Source organism: Columba livia, chromosome 1 (assembly GCF_036013475.1).
Source record: "Columba livia isolate bColLiv1 breed racing homer chromosome 1, bColLiv1.pat.W.v2, whole genome shotgun sequence".
NCBI classification, from domain to species: Eukaryota; Metazoa; Chordata; class Aves; order Columbiformes; family Columbidae; genus Columba; species Columba livia.
In genome coordinates this window covers 126,839,302-126,856,707 of record NC_088602.1, presented here as the reverse complement: position 1 = coordinate 126,856,707, position 17,406 = coordinate 126,839,302, and the positions used below count along the sequence as shown (strand labels likewise).

At 44.1% G+C, this 17,406-nt stretch overlaps 1 protein-coding gene across 3 annotated transcripts; it reads right to left on the bottom strand.

The window, feature by feature from the left end:
- Nucleotides 1-2,216: 2,216 nt before the first annotated feature.
- TENT5C (terminal nucleotidyltransferase 5C) lies at nt 2,217-10,985 on the bottom strand. Of its 3 annotated transcripts, XM_065077811.1 has the most exons (3): nt 10,901-10,983; nt 10,419-10,506; nt 2,217-8,231 (listed from the first exon to the last, which is right to left on the bottom strand). In XM_065077811.1, exon 3 carries the CDS (start codon nt 8,204-8,206, stop codon nt 7,034-7,036), a length of 1,173 nt encoding a protein of 390 aa, XP_064933883.1. In that variant the 5' UTR covers nt 8,207-8,231; nt 10,419-10,506; nt 10,901-10,983; the 3' UTR covers nt 2,217-7,033. The 3 variants fall into 3 exon arrangements, with proteins under 3 accessions (XP_064933883.1, XP_064933891.1, XP_021148301.1); XM_065077819.1 differs by lacking the exon at nt 10,419-10,506 and having other exon boundaries at nt 10,901-10,985; XM_021292626.2 differs by lacking the exon at nt 10,419-10,506 and having other exon boundaries at nt 10,771-10,906.
- Nucleotides 10,986-17,406: the final 6,421 nt, after the last annotated feature.

Sequence of the window (17,406 nt, the reverse complement as noted above, 5' to 3'; positions counted from 1 at the left end):
CATAAACCACCTGGCTATATCATTCACATGCTGAAACAGAATCACAATAGACCACATAAGATCAGAAGATAAATTTTCCAACTTTTGGTAGTGAGACCACCAGCTTCAAATTGTTACTTGCCTGCTGGGAATGCACAGGGACAGATCATTTCCCCAAAGCAGTTCAAGCCTTGGACATTTGTTGGGAGTGTCCTGAAATATACAGGTGAGCTACAGGAGTTTAATCGGTGACAAGAAGGTTATTGCTACAGATGAGATTAGACTGGCCAGCTTCCTTATGCTCTGTCTTGGCCAGACCACTCCAAGAGTTTGCACTTCTCTGGTCTCCAAAGAGTGAAGTGGCATGGACTGTCCCCTGCGCTACTTATCAGTGATGAAGACTCGGTACTGTATTTTGTGGAACCAGCCAGCCTAGGTAACTAGTTCCTCCTGGTTTACTAAGCCACCCAGCTGAGAGTCAATGTGGTAACAACAAAGTAGGTAGTATAGCTTTCCTTAATGTCCATGTGAACTACCAGTTTAGGATCAAACAGCTGCTTTTCACACAGTTCTCAGCAAGACTCTCTTTTTCCAGCAAGATGACTCAACTCTTTCCTACTAGGAAAATTAGTAAGATTTGGCAGGTTAACTACTCTCTTTGCCCAGCAGTCTTGCCTATAGAACACGGAGCTCATCTTTTTCTTGTTGAGATGAAGCAAAAGAGATTACAGCACCACTACTGCAGCAAAATACAAGCACTATATCTAACAAACACACTCAAGTAATAGGTTACACCCTTTATGTATCTCTCTTGTAAGTTGCTGGATAAACACAAACCCTATTTTATTGCTGAAAACACCAACTTCATGTATTTAGGCTATTAGTGCACAAAATGTGTAGTAAGCAATATTCTAAATAAGCAGTTATGCAAAGAAAAAATGTCATTTCTATCACATCTATTCTGTCCCTGCAAGAGCACATTGAATACTCTGACTTCAAAAACATTAAATATTCCATATTCCATCATGAAGGAGGGAAATAAGTGGATCTGCCAAAACAACAGCAACAATTTAAAGCACCATTTGTCTAATGCCTCTCACTCCCCCATCACAAGACTGAGCTCATCTTGCACAGCATGGATAAGGCTGGGTTCTAGTGGTACAACAGAACAGGACACTTAAAATTGTATTTTCACTAACACCACTGCAGCAATAGAGCAATAACATTTTCAGTTTCTCTCAATTGTTACTATTACGCAAGTTCCTTATGGAACTGAAAGAGTATATATTGCTGTTGCTTTAGCATAGCTGTTTTGCTGTTTCAGTTTCCAAACCTGCAAATCTAAGTTTGGCATTCTAGAAATGCAAGGATGTTACCCAAAGTAACTCTAATGCTTTTATGAGGAGACAAGCTGAGGAGTAAGGGAGTTTTGGGTGACAAGCAGAGGGTTCATTTTGCTTCACTGCATTATCAGTTCTTCAGAGGGAAGCAATTACATCTTGAAAAGGAACTACAGAAGCTTCACAGTTTCTTTCCTGGGATCACACTGCCTCTGAGCTCCACAGAAGTTTCCACTGCAGGTGTTACAAGATCCTGAAGACTGGAATTTCTCCAGTATTTCTTGACTGAGAGGCTAGAGCTTGTCTGAGCTCTGGAGGTGATTAGAAGCAAGCACACTTCTTACAGTCCATTTATTTCTGATCCTAAAGCAGGAGGAGCAGGAAGGAGACTGCCACATGCCCCTAGCTCTCATTTAGCTTTGACAGGTTCAATCCCCACTGACCACTGGCATACAGGAGCATCAGCTCTTAGGACACAGAGTGAAAGCAGAGAGACTTTCAACCTGTAAATAACATGAAGAGCAATTGCTGACTCTTCCTCACCTCCTTGCCTCATGAGTTGAGGTACACAGGGGCTCCCAACTTGGAGTAGCCTATGAACTGGAGTGCATCACAGAACAGACTGGCAGGCTCCAGCTCAGACCAGACACCACAGAACACACCTAGGGCTGCACCTCGACATGCTTTAAAGTCAAGTTGAGCCCAGACAACAATCAGAAAAGGCAAAAATGATTCTCTATAAACTGTAACTCTAAAGTGAAAGATGGGTTGTGTCTCACTTAACTAATCTTCAATAAGTTGAGGCAGATGTACATTCATGAGAAAAAAAAGTACCTTGAATAACATCTAAAACCAAGCATTATAGCGTACAGATGCAAGAATTACTTGAGGCAAGCAGTGTTTAGTATAAGTTTATTTGCACAAGAATTTCAGAATCATTAAGGTCCAAAACCCAATTTCCAAGAATGACAAGTGAAGACAATAGTGAAGAAAAGCAGACAAAGTCACTGTGACCAGTCTCACCTTTGGGCTCATCACAAATTCAAATATTTCTCGTACCTTGTTTTGCCAGCTTAAATTAAAAAAAGAAAACCAAACACCACAACAACAACAAAAAAACTCGCTTCTTCCAAAGAGGTACGAAACATATTTTCCAAGAGCTGACTTCTTTTAATAGTAAAAAGAATACAAGATATAAACAGAAAAAAAAGGGCCTTCTAAATTTCAACAGAAAGTGCAATTTTAGTCAGAGATAAGCCCAATCCAGACACTTCACTGAAGTGAGAAAAACTAGGGTGCTCCAACCATTCCCCCCCAAGCTTCAACAACTATCGCCCAGCATCCCACCTTATAACTAATTTAATTGAAAGAGCATATGAAATACACTTCACCATATTTAACAAATGGTTGATTAAGACCTAGACGCAAAGGCTAGAAGTATTACTATCCATATGGCTCTCCCAACACCCAAATTAAACAAAGTTGCCAGCGACTATGGTCAGCTTATTGCTGTGCCTAACAACTATGGCACCTTGATTAAATGAGTGAGAGGGTTAGTAAACAAGTACCATCAGTAGTATACTGGCAGTTTAAAATTGAAGTAATTTGTCCAAGTTCTATTCTAAGAGGCCATTCCTCAAGCACTTGTATAGTGATAAGCAGATGTTACTACCAACATTAGTAGTTATTCTAGTGATCAGAAACCCACAAAGCCTAGGCACAAAACATACCAAATGCTTAACCCCAGAACTCAATCCCAAGATTGGGTCTAAGTTTTAATAAAATCTTTAGGTATTTAGACTAGATTTAAATACTACCTACTGCTTTGTAGACAAGATACTGATGTTAAAATAAAGTGTGAGGTTCTTGTGAAAAATGGTTACTCAAAAGCAAGCAGTAGTCTTTAACTTCCAGCTTAGTGACTGACTGAACTAGCTGATGACAACCACAGCAACAATCAAATCTTGAGCTGAGGGAGTATGAAGTATGCTGTACCTTACAGCTTTACAGAGGGATGATGGATCAGCATGGGGATTTCACCCAAGTGATTAAAACCCAGTCTACTACTAGGTCTCCTTGGTAGCATCTTTATCAAATAAAAAAATCTATCTTACAATGAGGAAGTCACATCAATAACCTGTAAGTCAAGGGGGACTTGGCAAAAATATCGACAACATATGCTTAACCTCAGACCGGCTTAGCCCAGCAGAGCTTTATAAGCTACAGGAAGAAAACTGCTATTTTAAACTGCACAGACAAGTTCACTAGAAGCCTAGTCCTGAGGAATGATGCACTGATACAAGACTGGCAGTTCATTGTTACTGCAGCTTTGTTTTGATGCCACTGCCCAGAGAATATGTTAGGGTAATAGTCTGAAGTATAGCAGTCTCTCTAACCTCCACTTGACACACAAGTGAGCAACAGAGGATAGAACAGGTTTGCAGAGGCATCATTAAGTACTAAACGAGACTGAATCAAGCAGGCAGCATAGACTTGGCCTAAGGTCATAATTTTTAACTTTTACCTAGCACTCATTCTCATGCTACTGCTTGCTAGAGAGGCCAGATAAACTTGAACTCAAACCAGCTAGCACACACCAAACTAAGCCACTGCCTTATATAATATCAGGCTGCTAGGACAACTCGAAACAGAAAGGAGTAGACTGCTGGCAACACAGTAATGAAAAACTACCTGCTCTACCTGCCAAGCCAGGATTATTTTGAAGACATTGAGATAAACAGTGTCCCAGCAACACCTTATACAGTAGGGCCAGAGCAGTAGGTAGTGTGCAGCTTCAGGATGTAGTTTAACTATTCAAGAGCTTAACACCCAGCAGCCAGGCTACAAAGCATCAGTATTTTTAATACACCAGAGAAACTTAATAGACAAACAGGGAACACAGCAGTCCTTCAAAGCTTAAACCCAGGAAGTCAGCTGTTCATGGATCAACCATTCAACACAAAGCTTCCTTGGAAGCAACAGGTTACATTGGCAAAAGCACGATATTTATGGCAGGAAGCTTAAATTCCCCATAGCTCTGTCTCAGTAGGAATTTATTAGAGCCTTCTTTCTAGCACTGCCTTTTCCAATAGATGTACCTGGCCTGATGTCCAGCAGCCAAGGCATTCAAAGACCAGTAAAACATAAGTTTGTTTCAAGCTTATGAGGACTCCTCCTGAGCATCTGACCACTTCTTCACACAAGCTGATGCACAGAGAAGTTTCTAAAGATCAGCCATGAGATCGCACAAAACAGATAAATGAGCCTAGGCTATTTGATATGCAAATCAAACAATGTCACTTTAGCCAATGGTTTACTTCTGCAATGGGTATAGCTTAGGTCAGCTTTAGAAACAGCTATTTAAGAGACCATAGCAATTAAACTCCTAAACAAACAACTTCCTTCTTTCTAGTGATACTCTATATTAGGCCAAGTATTGCCTTGCATGCAGAAGCTATTCACGCCTAAGTTCGCATTCCAGCAGCAAGCTTGCACTAAGTTTAACACACAACACTGGCATCATATTTGTTTTTAAAAAGCCTTCCACATAGTTGAAGTCTTGAGTGAGAGATGCCTTGTCTATAAGCTACATCAAGTCCAAGCCACAGCTAGTGAAAAAGGCTGGGTTCACTTTCAAGTTTAGCAGCTTTGGATGACTACACAGGAAGTCTTTAATGAAAAAAAAAACACACAACAAAAGAGACCAAATTATTTGTTATTTGCTACTAAGTTGCTTACAAAACTGTTCAAAAAATAAAGCTAAAGCATGCATGGCTACAGTCTGCTTTCTAGATTGTATCCCTCCTTGTCTTCCTAAGCTAAATGAAGCCTGAAAAAAAGCAGGCTCACTGCTTTATTGAGGCAGTCTTTATGAAGTAGTTATAAAAGCAAGAGAACTTGCAACATAACTAGAAGTTCTTGGTCCTAATAGGAACATAGGGTTTTTTACTGCCATTTAAGTGCTGCACTGCTACTGTTTCCCACCTTTAACAGCAACCATACATTGGTGTTTCACTTGCTTTCTGCTTTACCTTCTAAGCTTAAATCATTTGTTTTGTCAGGCACTTTGGTCTCATGAGCTTGCAGCGACAGTCATAAAAAAGGTTTAGCAAACAAGTATTTTTAAACATTGCACCAGTACATATTAAATACCTCTAATATTTGTCTTTCCATACTACTTCTCTGGTTAAGCAAAGGAAACTCAAGATCATTTGCTATATGTATTTTACTATTGCAATTCAGTGAAAATCATCTAATTAATACACCAGTTTCTAATGCTGCTATATACATAACTGCAGAATTTTTAATATTCCTTATAATGCACAGGAGTTTCAAATCAGCAAGTTCAGCACATACCCTTTAGGAAGGTCAGCCACCTACACCTCCAAGGGAGCATATACACCTCCAGGGGCAAACTTTCACCACACACAGCCTCTGTGGAGAGCTCTGCTTAGCATTCATATACCTCTTCAAGTGAGAGTCATACACAGGAAAAATTTGACTCTAACCACTCAAAATACCATCTTATACAGTGACCAGGTGATTGTGGCAAGTAAGCACAACTCTTAAGTGGTGACAAAAAAACAAGCCTTCAGGACCTGCCTGAAGTTGTACAAGAAGAAAGTAATTTTACTAGGCACTTTAGGAATTTATACTGTGGCAGAAGTGCACATTATCCTGCAACTTACAGTGGTTTGGGTTTTTTTGGGGGGAAAGGGTGTGGGGGGGTGGGGCTGTGTGTTTGTTTTTGCTTGCTGTGGACCTGTGAGGAAGAAAATTGGGCAAAACCTCAGTGCAAAGAGCTGTGGTACTTTCCAACTGTGCCAAAAATTGTTTTGAAAGATGCAGTCAGAAAGGCTTTATCTTGAGCCTGGACTCAACAGTATTTTTCCATCCTAACTATTCAAGCTGTGGTTCCAATTCTATTTGAGGCTTAAATTCCTCATTTGAAGGACTTTTCACCTTACAAAGTTTTAGCTTGTGTTCTGCTACATGTTTGGAGATGCAACCTGGCAAATTTTTGTACTCACGAAAAAATTAGCCAGCTTATATTTTAGAGATAGACTTACTAATGGATCTTTAACTTCCAACAAATTAATCTTGAACCTGAGGCAGAACCATGTGTCCCTAGGTACTGCAGGAAGCAACACTTAGGCCCTCTACAAGACAGACAGTATCCATACAGTCACCAGTTCTACACAGCCAGAAAGTAGAAGCAGCCCAGGCATAACATGAGTCCACCTTTGCACAGTCAAACAGAACGTTGGCCAGAACTTGAACTGAGGAAGTACAGAGTAAAGAGGTTAGGCAATAGAAAGCAGAGTTTCATTGCTGTTGCAGGAGTGGCTTCTGCTCAAGACTTTTTACAGTCTTTCCTCTACTAACTAACCCAGTTTACTGAATATTCCACTGAGGTCACATATTAATAGCCATTTCCAGAACTAGTACCAAGTTTTGCAACTACTCCTCTAACATCTGGCTGCTGGTTCTCTTCTCCTAATGAAGAGGTAATAAGGCTTCTTGGCATTTGTAGAGACTGAAAGGTTCATAGCAGGTCACCTGGTTGCATATTCCTACTGCACACCAGGAAATGGACAGTCCAATGCAGTCATGTTTCCATTAGAAAACCTCCAACTGATAGTTATTATTTGTCTAAATACACTCAGCATCTTGGTCTTCAGTAGCCTCTATTCAAGAACAGTCAAGTGAAGTGATCAATTGCAAGGCAACCAAGTGGGGTAGGACTGGCTGTACGGCACAGGAGCATTTGCAAGATAGTAGTTACTGAAGTTTACATCACTAACATAAGGTGCTGGTTGGTAGTAACAGGTAACATTAGTGGCATTAGGGATGATGTTTTGTTCTGCCAGCACTTTGAGTGCTAGCAGAGAAATCAAGTTGAGAGTCTGCCTTCGCTCATGTCCCATGAGGCAGACCGTACTCTCATTCACCACCCTGCGCAGAATCATGAGGTAGTCATATTTGCTCCTCTCTTCCTTGGAGAAGTGGTTCTGGAGGTAGGTCTCTAGTTTGCGCTGCTGATCCAGGATGTCTGGGAAGTCTATGAAGAATCGGGAGCACATGTAGCGCTCTAATGTTTTGATCTCATCCTTATCCATGGGCCTGAAGTCTCGTACTAAGAGGTTACTGTATTTCAGGAGCCCGCCACCTCGGATCTCTTCAGGATTTTTGGTAGCTATCAGCTTGTTCTGGAGATGATCAAAAGCTGCTTCAAAGTCTCCATACATGCTCTCCCCAATCACAGTCGGATGGAAGTGCTCCGACATGGGGGTTTCCGAGTAGTCATAGTAAAAGAGCAGGGAGTCCAGTATGATTTGGAAGGAGTCCACACTGAACTCAAACTGCCGTCGTATGCAGTCAACAAACTTCAGCTCCACATTCCTGCCATGTTTGTTGGAAAGCGATATCAAGCTCCAGCGGTCAGACTCTGTGTACACCTTGACCAGCTTCTGGATGTAGGCTTCCTTCAGTGTAACTGGACTGATTTTTCGCTTGCTTACTCCTTCTGGCAAGAAATTCAAGAGGGATCGCAACACCACATCTCTAACTAGCTGAAACTCTGCTTCACTTGGAAGAGAAACCTGAAAAATGAGATCCAGGTCTTTGCACCCCAGCCCATTATCTTTGACCAGGACATGACCAGCAGCAGAGCCATTCAGACGGACATCGTGTACCACAATGCCTGCTTCACTCAGCCTACTCCGAACAGTCTGAACAATGTCCTTCAGAGTTATCTTCAGTGTTGGGAAGTTACCTCGTCCATGGATTGGAACCACCTCTGTAAGAACCTCATGCAGACGGCTGACCTGCTCCCAGTTCAGTACGCTGCACGACATGCAGTCTGTGTTACTTCCTTTGCCTGCCATCTTAAGGCTTTCTTCTCCAAAGAAACTGTAGAGAGGTGGAGAAAAAAAAAAAGACAAGTCAGACTCTTACACTTCCTAGGTCTATCCAATGCTCTGCTTTTCTGTCTACATAAAGAGGTATGCACTAGAAAGAAGTCATTCTATGTACTAGTGATTACCAGCAAGCCTTTCAGCTGAAAAGATACTCAGCTTCTCTATCAGTACAGGCAAAAAAAAATTTAGTTGGCATTGCACTTTTTCTGGCAAGACAGCATTAAGTACTTCAGCAAAGCAGTCTGTGTCAAAGTAAAACTATCAAAGATGACACATAAGCTTTGTCTAAGGTCTGAAGCACTAAGTGAAGCCAGTGAGAGCTGTAACTGCAAAGCACTTCTGAAAGTTAAGCTTTGAACTTGTTTCATTATACATAAAGCTCAAACTGCTCTCTCCAACTAACACAAGAGTTGACACTCAAGTGATAGTTTCAGGGCTTAGACATCCAGATCACCAAAAGCACTTGTAATTACATCAGAGGTACAAGATTTCTTCCTTTTCATTGAAGTTTTTCCTTTCTCAATCATCCGGCATCTACCACTCATAGGATAAAGGCCAAGTACACATTACTCATGCAAAAAGCTATAACACTTCAGTATCCTGGACAGAATTTCAGCTGCAGTGTCAGGTAACTATTCAATTTGTACTCCAGTCTTCATAAGCAACTCTTTACTGTTCTTCAGATACCCTGTATAATCAAACTACCTTTTCTGAAATATTCATACTTGCCCCAACATTTTGCTCATTTGTGGAGGGCAAATGAGGCTGTAGGAGCTGGCTTATATTCAGGTGATGTATATCACCTTAGTGTTACTCTTTAACACTATGGACTTGAGAACCTTGCTGATGAGACCTCGTCACAGCGTAGTCTGAATTTCTGCACTTTCTAAAGAGTCTTGTCACAGCTGACCAGATCATTATCTTATGCTTACGTGGCTTGTGTTTTGAAGTATGCAGATACTTACATATGTTCTACAGTCACGCAACTCCAACTGGTATTAATACACTTATCTTTTTAAGTGTTCCAGGTTTCTATTGCAGCCAGGTGCTTCCTGACAGCTACAGACTAATTGAGACCTCATCTTCTTCTGCCCCAAGTACTTGGGAGGACTGCAGCTGCCAAGGTCAGACTAGTTAGACTTAACCGAGACTCTTGCCTACCTTGTTTAAAAACCAACCATATAATTTCCTAACATGCATCAACATCGTGCATGGAACACTTTTCAAGCAAGATTCAAAGAGCAGCTATTGTAATTTCATGTCTGTCCTCTTGCAGCTTTTAATTTTTGCACAGCTCATTTGACCTGTCACCTCCTCTACAGGAGAGGATCAAATCTGGGATAAAATACATAGAAAGGTAGAAGTGGTCCCAGGGAAGCAATTTCTGCCTTTAAGCATGAGCTGTTGCATTATAAACTCTGCTGCTGTGGGTCACATAAGCTCCAGCAGGCAGGAAACAAACCTGTGGTTCCTGAGATAATTAGTCCACGACAAATAAAGGAGTTCTTCAAACTCAATCCTTAAGACTGCAATGCAGCATAAACCCAGAGGAATCAAGCCTGCCAACAGTTGCACTCAGGCACTTCAAACACATTCAAGTACATTTTCACCTTCAAACCACTATATAGTCTTCCATGACTTCTAGCTTAAGCTGCAAGTGCTTTCAGCTACTACCTCTGAAAGTATTCCCTCTTCTTTCCATTTTTAACCTTCTCAGCAGCCAAGACAACACACACACCCCATCCAGCAACCAGAAAGGACTTAGCAAAGTGCCTCCCACCCCACTGCACACACTTGGTTCTGCTTGGTGAGCCTCATCTAGGAAAACAACGTGCATTGCTGCCCTTGTGGCAGGAAGCTGAAGCATTTCATTTCTGATACAGTGGATAGTTTAATTCTCTCAGGCTGTCAACCTATGAAGCCTCCCATCCCCAAATCACTCATGTGTTGCCTACTCCGCAAGATTTACATTAGTGACAGTAGGATCTTAGTAGCTTTAAAGTACTTGGGGTGCTAGCAGCTCACACGCCTCCTTTCACCACCAACACCTTCCAGCACAAGAAGATCTGATACCTGAAGATGCTCATTCACCAGGAAAAAAGCAACTCCAAAGTCAAGATAGGCACCACCTATTTTTAATACCAGGTGTAGAGTATCATAGCTTCACTTGGATGCAAACCTTGAATCAGAGGCAGGAGGAGCAAGAACAACGTGCCTTCACCTTTGTCATCATGAAGCACATTACTCTGCAACAGCAGCTTTTTTCCCTGTAAGGCATATAACTTGACACAACACCTAAAAAAAATGTAGACAACCGTACCTGCAGCAAAAAGCACCCCTGTGACGCTACAACAGTACAAGCCCCCTCAAACCCCGGCGGCACTGCTCCTCTCAGAGACGTCTGCTCTTGAGAGGGGGAAGCTGAGCATCAGGCTGCCCCGTTGCGGGGCGGCTACAACTGCAGCCCCTCCGGTGGCTACCGGCACCGGCCCCCGCGCAGGGCGCACCCCGGGCTCAGGACCCGCACTCACCTGCCCCGCGCGGAACGCGCCGTTAAGTAACCACAGTAATTTAAAAAGCGTCACCGAGCGCCTGCCTGGAGGAGATTCCTCACGTTAAGCTCCGCAGCGGAGCCCCGAACCGCCCACCCCCGCCGCTCACCGCTCAAGCCGCGCCGTGCACCCCGAGCGACCGCGCCAGCCTTGCGCGTACGTCCCCCCCGCTCCCCGAGCCCGCCCTTTATCGCTGCGCCGCCGCCCCGCCCCTGCCCCCTCCCCATTCCCGCCGTGAAGTAACCGGCGGGCGGGGCGTGAGGCGGCCGGCCGCAGTAACGGCCGCCCCAGTAACGGCCGCTGCGGCGGGGCTTACCCTCCCTTCCCCCCTCTGTCTCCGTCCCAGCCCTCCCGCCGCGGGGGAGCGGGGGCGGCTTTGGCCGCTGTTGGGGCCGCCGGGCGCTGGGCCCAGGAGCCCAGCGGGGACCCGGGTGGGGAGAGGGTGGGTTTGACCCCCCGCGTCATGGAGCCTTCACCCCCCCGGCTCCAGGGGCTCGCCCCACAGGTGGCAGTGGGGGGCGCCCAATGGTCGCTTCCCTCCCCCCGCCCCCAATATGTGTACAACTGTATATGGAATGGAAGGCAACGTCCTAAACATTTCAAGGGAATAACCGAAGACAGGGGAGCGAAACACAGCGGAAAGCAGACTGAAACACAGCATGGCTTTCCCAAAGGTACCTTCTCCCGGGCAGAACAACTGTCAGCGTAGATCCAACATTTCCAGGCTCTGCTGAAGAGTTTAGTATAGTGTCTCATCAGAAACAGCCAGACTAAGAGTTAACACAGAAACTGCAAGGATGCACTGGCGAGGAAACAGCGAAAGTGTTGAAACAGCGTGCTACTGAAAACCACAGTTGATGGAAGACCCTGGAGATGTGGAGGAGGACAGAACTATTAGGAAGCAATAATTTGGAGATATAGAGTAACAAAAACCGGCTGGCGTTTAGTAGTACACGGTGCGAGATCACGCACTGTGGGGATAGAGGCTGAAATTTCTGCTGTAAACCCTCAATGTTCCAACAAAGGAAGAGTGAAAGGACCTGGAGTATTTGCCTTCTGTAGGATAATCAGGACTCAGCAGAGGAGAAAAAAAAAAAAACAAAGCTTATCCTAGGACAGGACAGTTGATGTATTTCTAGTAGAGCCAAAAAAGTATTTACAAAGCATTGAGGAAAAAAAAAACCCAACACACACACACACACATCTGTTAGACTGTTTGGTCATACACAGTCAAGAAAGATGAATTAAAACGTGCACACACATGGAGCTGATCTTGTAAGAGGAAACTGAAAAGCTCCTTTTTGCCAACCAAACAGACTTGCCTTGCGTCGCCAACAAAGCCAAAGATGAGCAGGAACATGGGATGGGTGGGTGGGTCTATTTACTTATTTATTTTTTTCAGATAACTCGCCATCGGAATAAATAGCAGGAAACAAAAAGACCTATTTAAGTTAAAGGATAAAATTGTCACAAGAATCAGATTCAAGGCAAGTTACCATCTTTTTTGTCCAATGAGATGATCATGAATTCAAAGCATCACAGGAGAGAGGGGAATAAAACTAACTGTTTTCAAGACGGAGCTAGAAAATACGTAATATAATTGTCTGTGGTGGTACAGAGTTGGACATGAGGATCCAGGTGTCTCTCAACATTTTATCCCATGTTTCTAAAACAAGAAAGAGAAATAGGGAACTCAAAAAGAAGTAGTAGCATAAATAATAGAGGCATAACCATCAGTAAGGAAATGTCTCACTTGGAGGTTAAAATAGTGAATGGTCTTGCCTCTTAAAGAGTATGTTCACAGCAATATTTCTGCCTCAAATATTATTGCCTTATGACAGTAACTGATCATTTTGGACAGTATATTTTCTGTTGTCCCATGGGAAAACAGCAATTAAATTACATGTTGAAAAATATTTTCTTGGTAAAATTCATTAGATACCAATAAAGGCAAAGATAAACTGGAGTTACAGATGTTAAAGTATTAATAAAACATTAATGTTTTATTTGTTTACAAGTTCTTGTTTCACAAAAATGTTTGTAAAAGCAAAGACATATCTCAACTGTATCTTAAAGGGTACCTGGGGTGTTTTCTGCCTCCTCTGATTTGCAGAACTTGAGTATCTGTCAGTGGAAGTGCAGCACACTCTGTAGTGAATTTAAATGTCCTGACAATACACTTGCTATTTTTAATCGCTTTTCACTGTTTGCACTGAAGGACAGTTTGAAATACCATTTTAAGCCTGCTGGACGAGACTCCTGCGTAAGTTGCAGGAATAACAAGGAATGCATCTTTGAGTAATGAACATCCAGGAGAACAAGCCCATTTGCCCCTGATGAGATCCAGCCTCCTGTTGTCCATCCGCCTGTGTCTGCATGGTGGATTACTGGGCTGTGAGGATGGAAAATGTGGAAACACACAGCCCGCTGGCGAGACGGGAGATTAAAAAACGTGGGTGCTGCCGTGGCTGAGGTGGCTCTGACGTGGGCCCAAACCCAGCTCCAGGGCACAGCCTTAACACTTCACATTTATTTAGGACAGACTTTCCCACTGACAGTTGTAATTCTGAGCCTAGGGAGATGTAACGGATGATCCCGATTTTTCAAAGACATCCTTTCTCTGAGAGCAACTGGGATACAAATTCCTGCTGAGAAGCAGTGAGCAGTGGCAGCCATGGTCCCCCTCTGCGCTTGAACAAACACCATCTTGCCCTTCTCCCACAGATGCTCCATTCCTCATCCCTGCCCATGTCCCCAGTGCCTCCTCCCAGCTACAGTTCTTCCTCTCCTGTTCTGTGGTGTACCCCTCTTCGGGATATACACCACAGCACCTGTTTCAAAGGGTTTTATAAAGAAAAGATGGGGAAGGAAGAAGGACCAAATGGCTCCTGGGATGGCAGTGTGACAGGTCAGGAAGCATCTGGGAGCTGCCAAAACAGAGGCAAGCATGGAGTTTTATGAACACAGTGCAACTTGTTCCTTTCAATTCAGTAAACAGGGCAGCAAATTTGGCAGAAGAAACACACTTAAAAACTTGTAAGTCAGCTCAGTGACCTGGCACTGTCAGATTAGTTTCCTTGCGTGATGCACTGCTGAATGTAATGTGTCATTATAAATCTTGGTTGCTACAGCTGTTAAAGCCATACAGTGAAGCAGAGCTATTAATACATGGTAGTAGTAGCTGTCATGCTCCATTCTGTAACTGAGCATCAAATCGGCAGTTGGGAAACTCTTCTTTTTCGTCTGACATGTGGAGTAACTGCATGTCTGCAGATGCTGAGAGCATGGAGACAGGTACGAACGTTCCACCCATACAGGGTTATGGTGAAATCCTCCTTCAGAGTATCAAGAGTGAGCCCCTTTCTCTGTTGCTGGCTGCCTTTACAAGTCTTTGAGGTTTCCTGCAGGGAGATGCAGACATCCTTCCTCCCAATACAGGGATAAAAGTAGACACACGGAGTCCAGCATAGACACACAGAGTGTTCTAATGCAGGGAACAGCAGTCTTTCAAAAATCTGCGGTTAAATTGGCCGCCAACAGCACAGCAAAAGCTGGGAAGTTTCTGCTCCAAGGGACGAGATGCTACCATGTAGGATTTCCCAGCTCCCACTAAATTCTGAGCTCAGCAGAAGCTGAGAGACATTCCTTCTCCAAAGGGCAAGAAGTGCTGGTAGGCCCTTCACCAGTAGGACTCATGCAAATTGGGAGCTCCAAGCTCCTGCTGCATTTAGATGTGAGGAAGACACAGAAACCCTGAGTCACTGTCTTTCATTAATGTCTTTTCGAAGATGTACCCAACCATTAGCCCTTCTACCCCCCTGTTGCATGCTACCTCTGGCAACTCAGGTTGTTGGCTGCAGACTCTTCTTCTTGGGAAACCTCCTTAATGTATGTGCCTGGAACTACTTAAAAGCCTGAAGGAGCACAGCCACTCGAATGTGTGACAAGATACATGGGACAAATTCTTCCAGCAGGGAAGAGGCAGATACACCTCTGTCCAGGCATCCTGCACTTCTGCTTCTGCAGCAGAAAACTCACTTTTGCTGATCTGGTTGTGCTGTGAGGCTCTGGAGCAGGCAGCCCCGGGAAGCCCGGCGTTTTCTTTTCCCTTATGAAGTGGCAAGGCAGACACATGCTGAGATGGAATGCACTCACTGGAGTGAGTGGGCAGCGGCCCATCATCTGACTTGTTTTTTCCTTGCACCTGAGCTTGCCCCAACTGCTTAATTAGTCACACGGTTTCCCGGAACCCGGGGGAGAACAAACGGTCAAAAATTTCAGTGGTGCAGGAGAAGACAACAAAGGCTGAAGGGGGGAGGCCGAGATGGGGGGAGAACAAGCGTTTGCAAATCAGACTGAAAAAAATATTTAGTCTATTTTAGGAGTGATGAGCAAATTTAGGACATGTTGCCTCAGGCTGCAGGTGGCAAACACAGCAAAGGGGAGTACAGAGAAACAGCGAGGCTGTTCAGGGAGTGCAGCCTCAGTCGTGCAAAGCTCTTAGGTGCTGAACTGCCTATGGTCTCTGCCCCACAGATTTTATACTTGCCTCCTCCACAGGTTTTCACTGCGAAATCACATCTTTTTTGCATTCCCTTGTCATCCACGGCCCCAGGAGCTGTTACAAAGCGTAGTGGTCAAACCACAACTGGATCAACGCTGGGGAGCCTCCATCTGTGGGCCCTACCTCTTGCCTCTGCCACTGGTTTTAGTTGTAGATGGTACTGTCTGCCCCTCCAAATTCACAGATCTGAAGTCTAACAAAGATGATTAACCACCGCTTAGTACTCATATAATTCCCTGGTATTATAATTCTGCCATAAAACTCATAGCCCCTTCAATAATGTGCACTTGCCTTCAGACTTCCTTCAAAATTGCTCAAGATGGTTAACCCAGTGTTTCCTCACAGTACTTTGCTCCAATTGTTAACTGCTTTCATGACTAAACATCCATACAGAGTTTGCTCTGGTTTTAATTTCCACCTGTCTTTCTTTTCAGTACGCTCTTGTTGTTCTTGTTGTTGTTTTTCCTGTGCTAGATTATATGGGCTGTTACTGAAAACTTGTATGAATTCTTTAAGGCTTTTCCAATAGGCTCTTTATTTTTAGCTGGTAGCAATGACAACCGGAAAGGAGGTTTTGCACAGGTAATGCAGTTCTATAGCTTAAAATAACTTAAACGAGAGCTGTCAGAGATTCTCTATCTCAGACACACAGTCCCACTCTTCCCTTTGGGTCAGGTTTACGTGATTTAAAACTAATCCATCCAAAGAGGGGATTTGCCTTTGTCTGGAGCAGCTTGCTGGCTTGCCCACTGTGCAATCAGGCACTAGGGCAAGCAGAGGAGGTGAGGGAAGATGATGGCAAATTTTAAGCCGTGGTGGACTGGCCCTCTCAGAAGCCTTGGAGCACATCTCAAGCACAAAGAGCCATCTTGGTCTGCTTGGTGGGCCACCAGTACTGCGTGGAAGCTCTACAGCTCTGGAAGCCGCTGTCCTACTGTCCATCTTGCAGCAAGGCTGACAACTGCTGCATGCTCCCTAGGCGAGGGAGTCCTCAAAGAGCACACGGGTAGCACCCTCAGCAGGATCTCTATGTTGGCTGCAGTGTGACAGCAGCTCCCTAGTATGTCAGCTCCCTCTGCCTCTGCTGCAGGAAGGGGATAACAATCTCCCTTCGCACCAGGTTTCGGTTTCACCCCATCAGGTCTGAGTTGATGGCCAGTCTCACCTCCTATGCAGCCAGACAGCATCCTTTGAGGATCCAAGAGGCCCTTGCAGACCATTTTTGCAACAGTTTTGTTGCCTACAGCTGTCTCATCCAGAGCTGTGCTAGAATACTTTCAGGCTCTCTTATCTCATACGGGGGTAGTGGGGTAAGGTTACACATCCCACATGAGGTGATAACTTTACCATAGCTCTTTCTAATGAAATCTGACATTTTAATTCTGCTCAGAAACTTGCAAGGTTTAGCCTAGGCTGGAGAACACTTGCAGCTACATGGTAGACCGCACCTTGGACAAAAAGGCTTGAGGAGGAAGTGAAGCACTGGGGACTTTGGAGAGAAGAAGGAAAAGCTAAGGCTGGTGATGTGTTGGGTGGTAATGTTTTGCACAGTTTTCCTGCTAAGAGCTAAGGGAGAGTATCCTTACCTATGGGAGGAAAAGTGAGTGCTTTGTCTCCTTTTGCCATGGAACAGACCTGAACCTTACGATAAGCAGAAAAAAAGTGGCAGCACCAAGATTTCTGCATTGCCCTGTAGTCTTCAGTGGTGTTACACGTAACTAACTTTGGAATTACCAGCAGGTATGACCCCTCTTGTCTATGCTGCATGGGATTTCAGTGCTGAATGCAAGTCACAGCTCAGTTAGCAGTAAAAGATCAGAATAAAAATCTGGCTTTAGTTACAATGCTTATTTTGCAGTTCAAAATTCATGAGAGCTACTATAAAATAGAGGAGTGGGGCAGTATTCAAGATGGGCCAGACGTTTGATTTTCAGCAGCAAGAGCATATTCAGATGTTATAAATGAAGCCAGTAAGGAATTATTTGGTCTGGCTTCCAGTTTAGGTTGCAATGGGAAGCATAACCTGCTCATAACGTGCCTAACAAAAACGG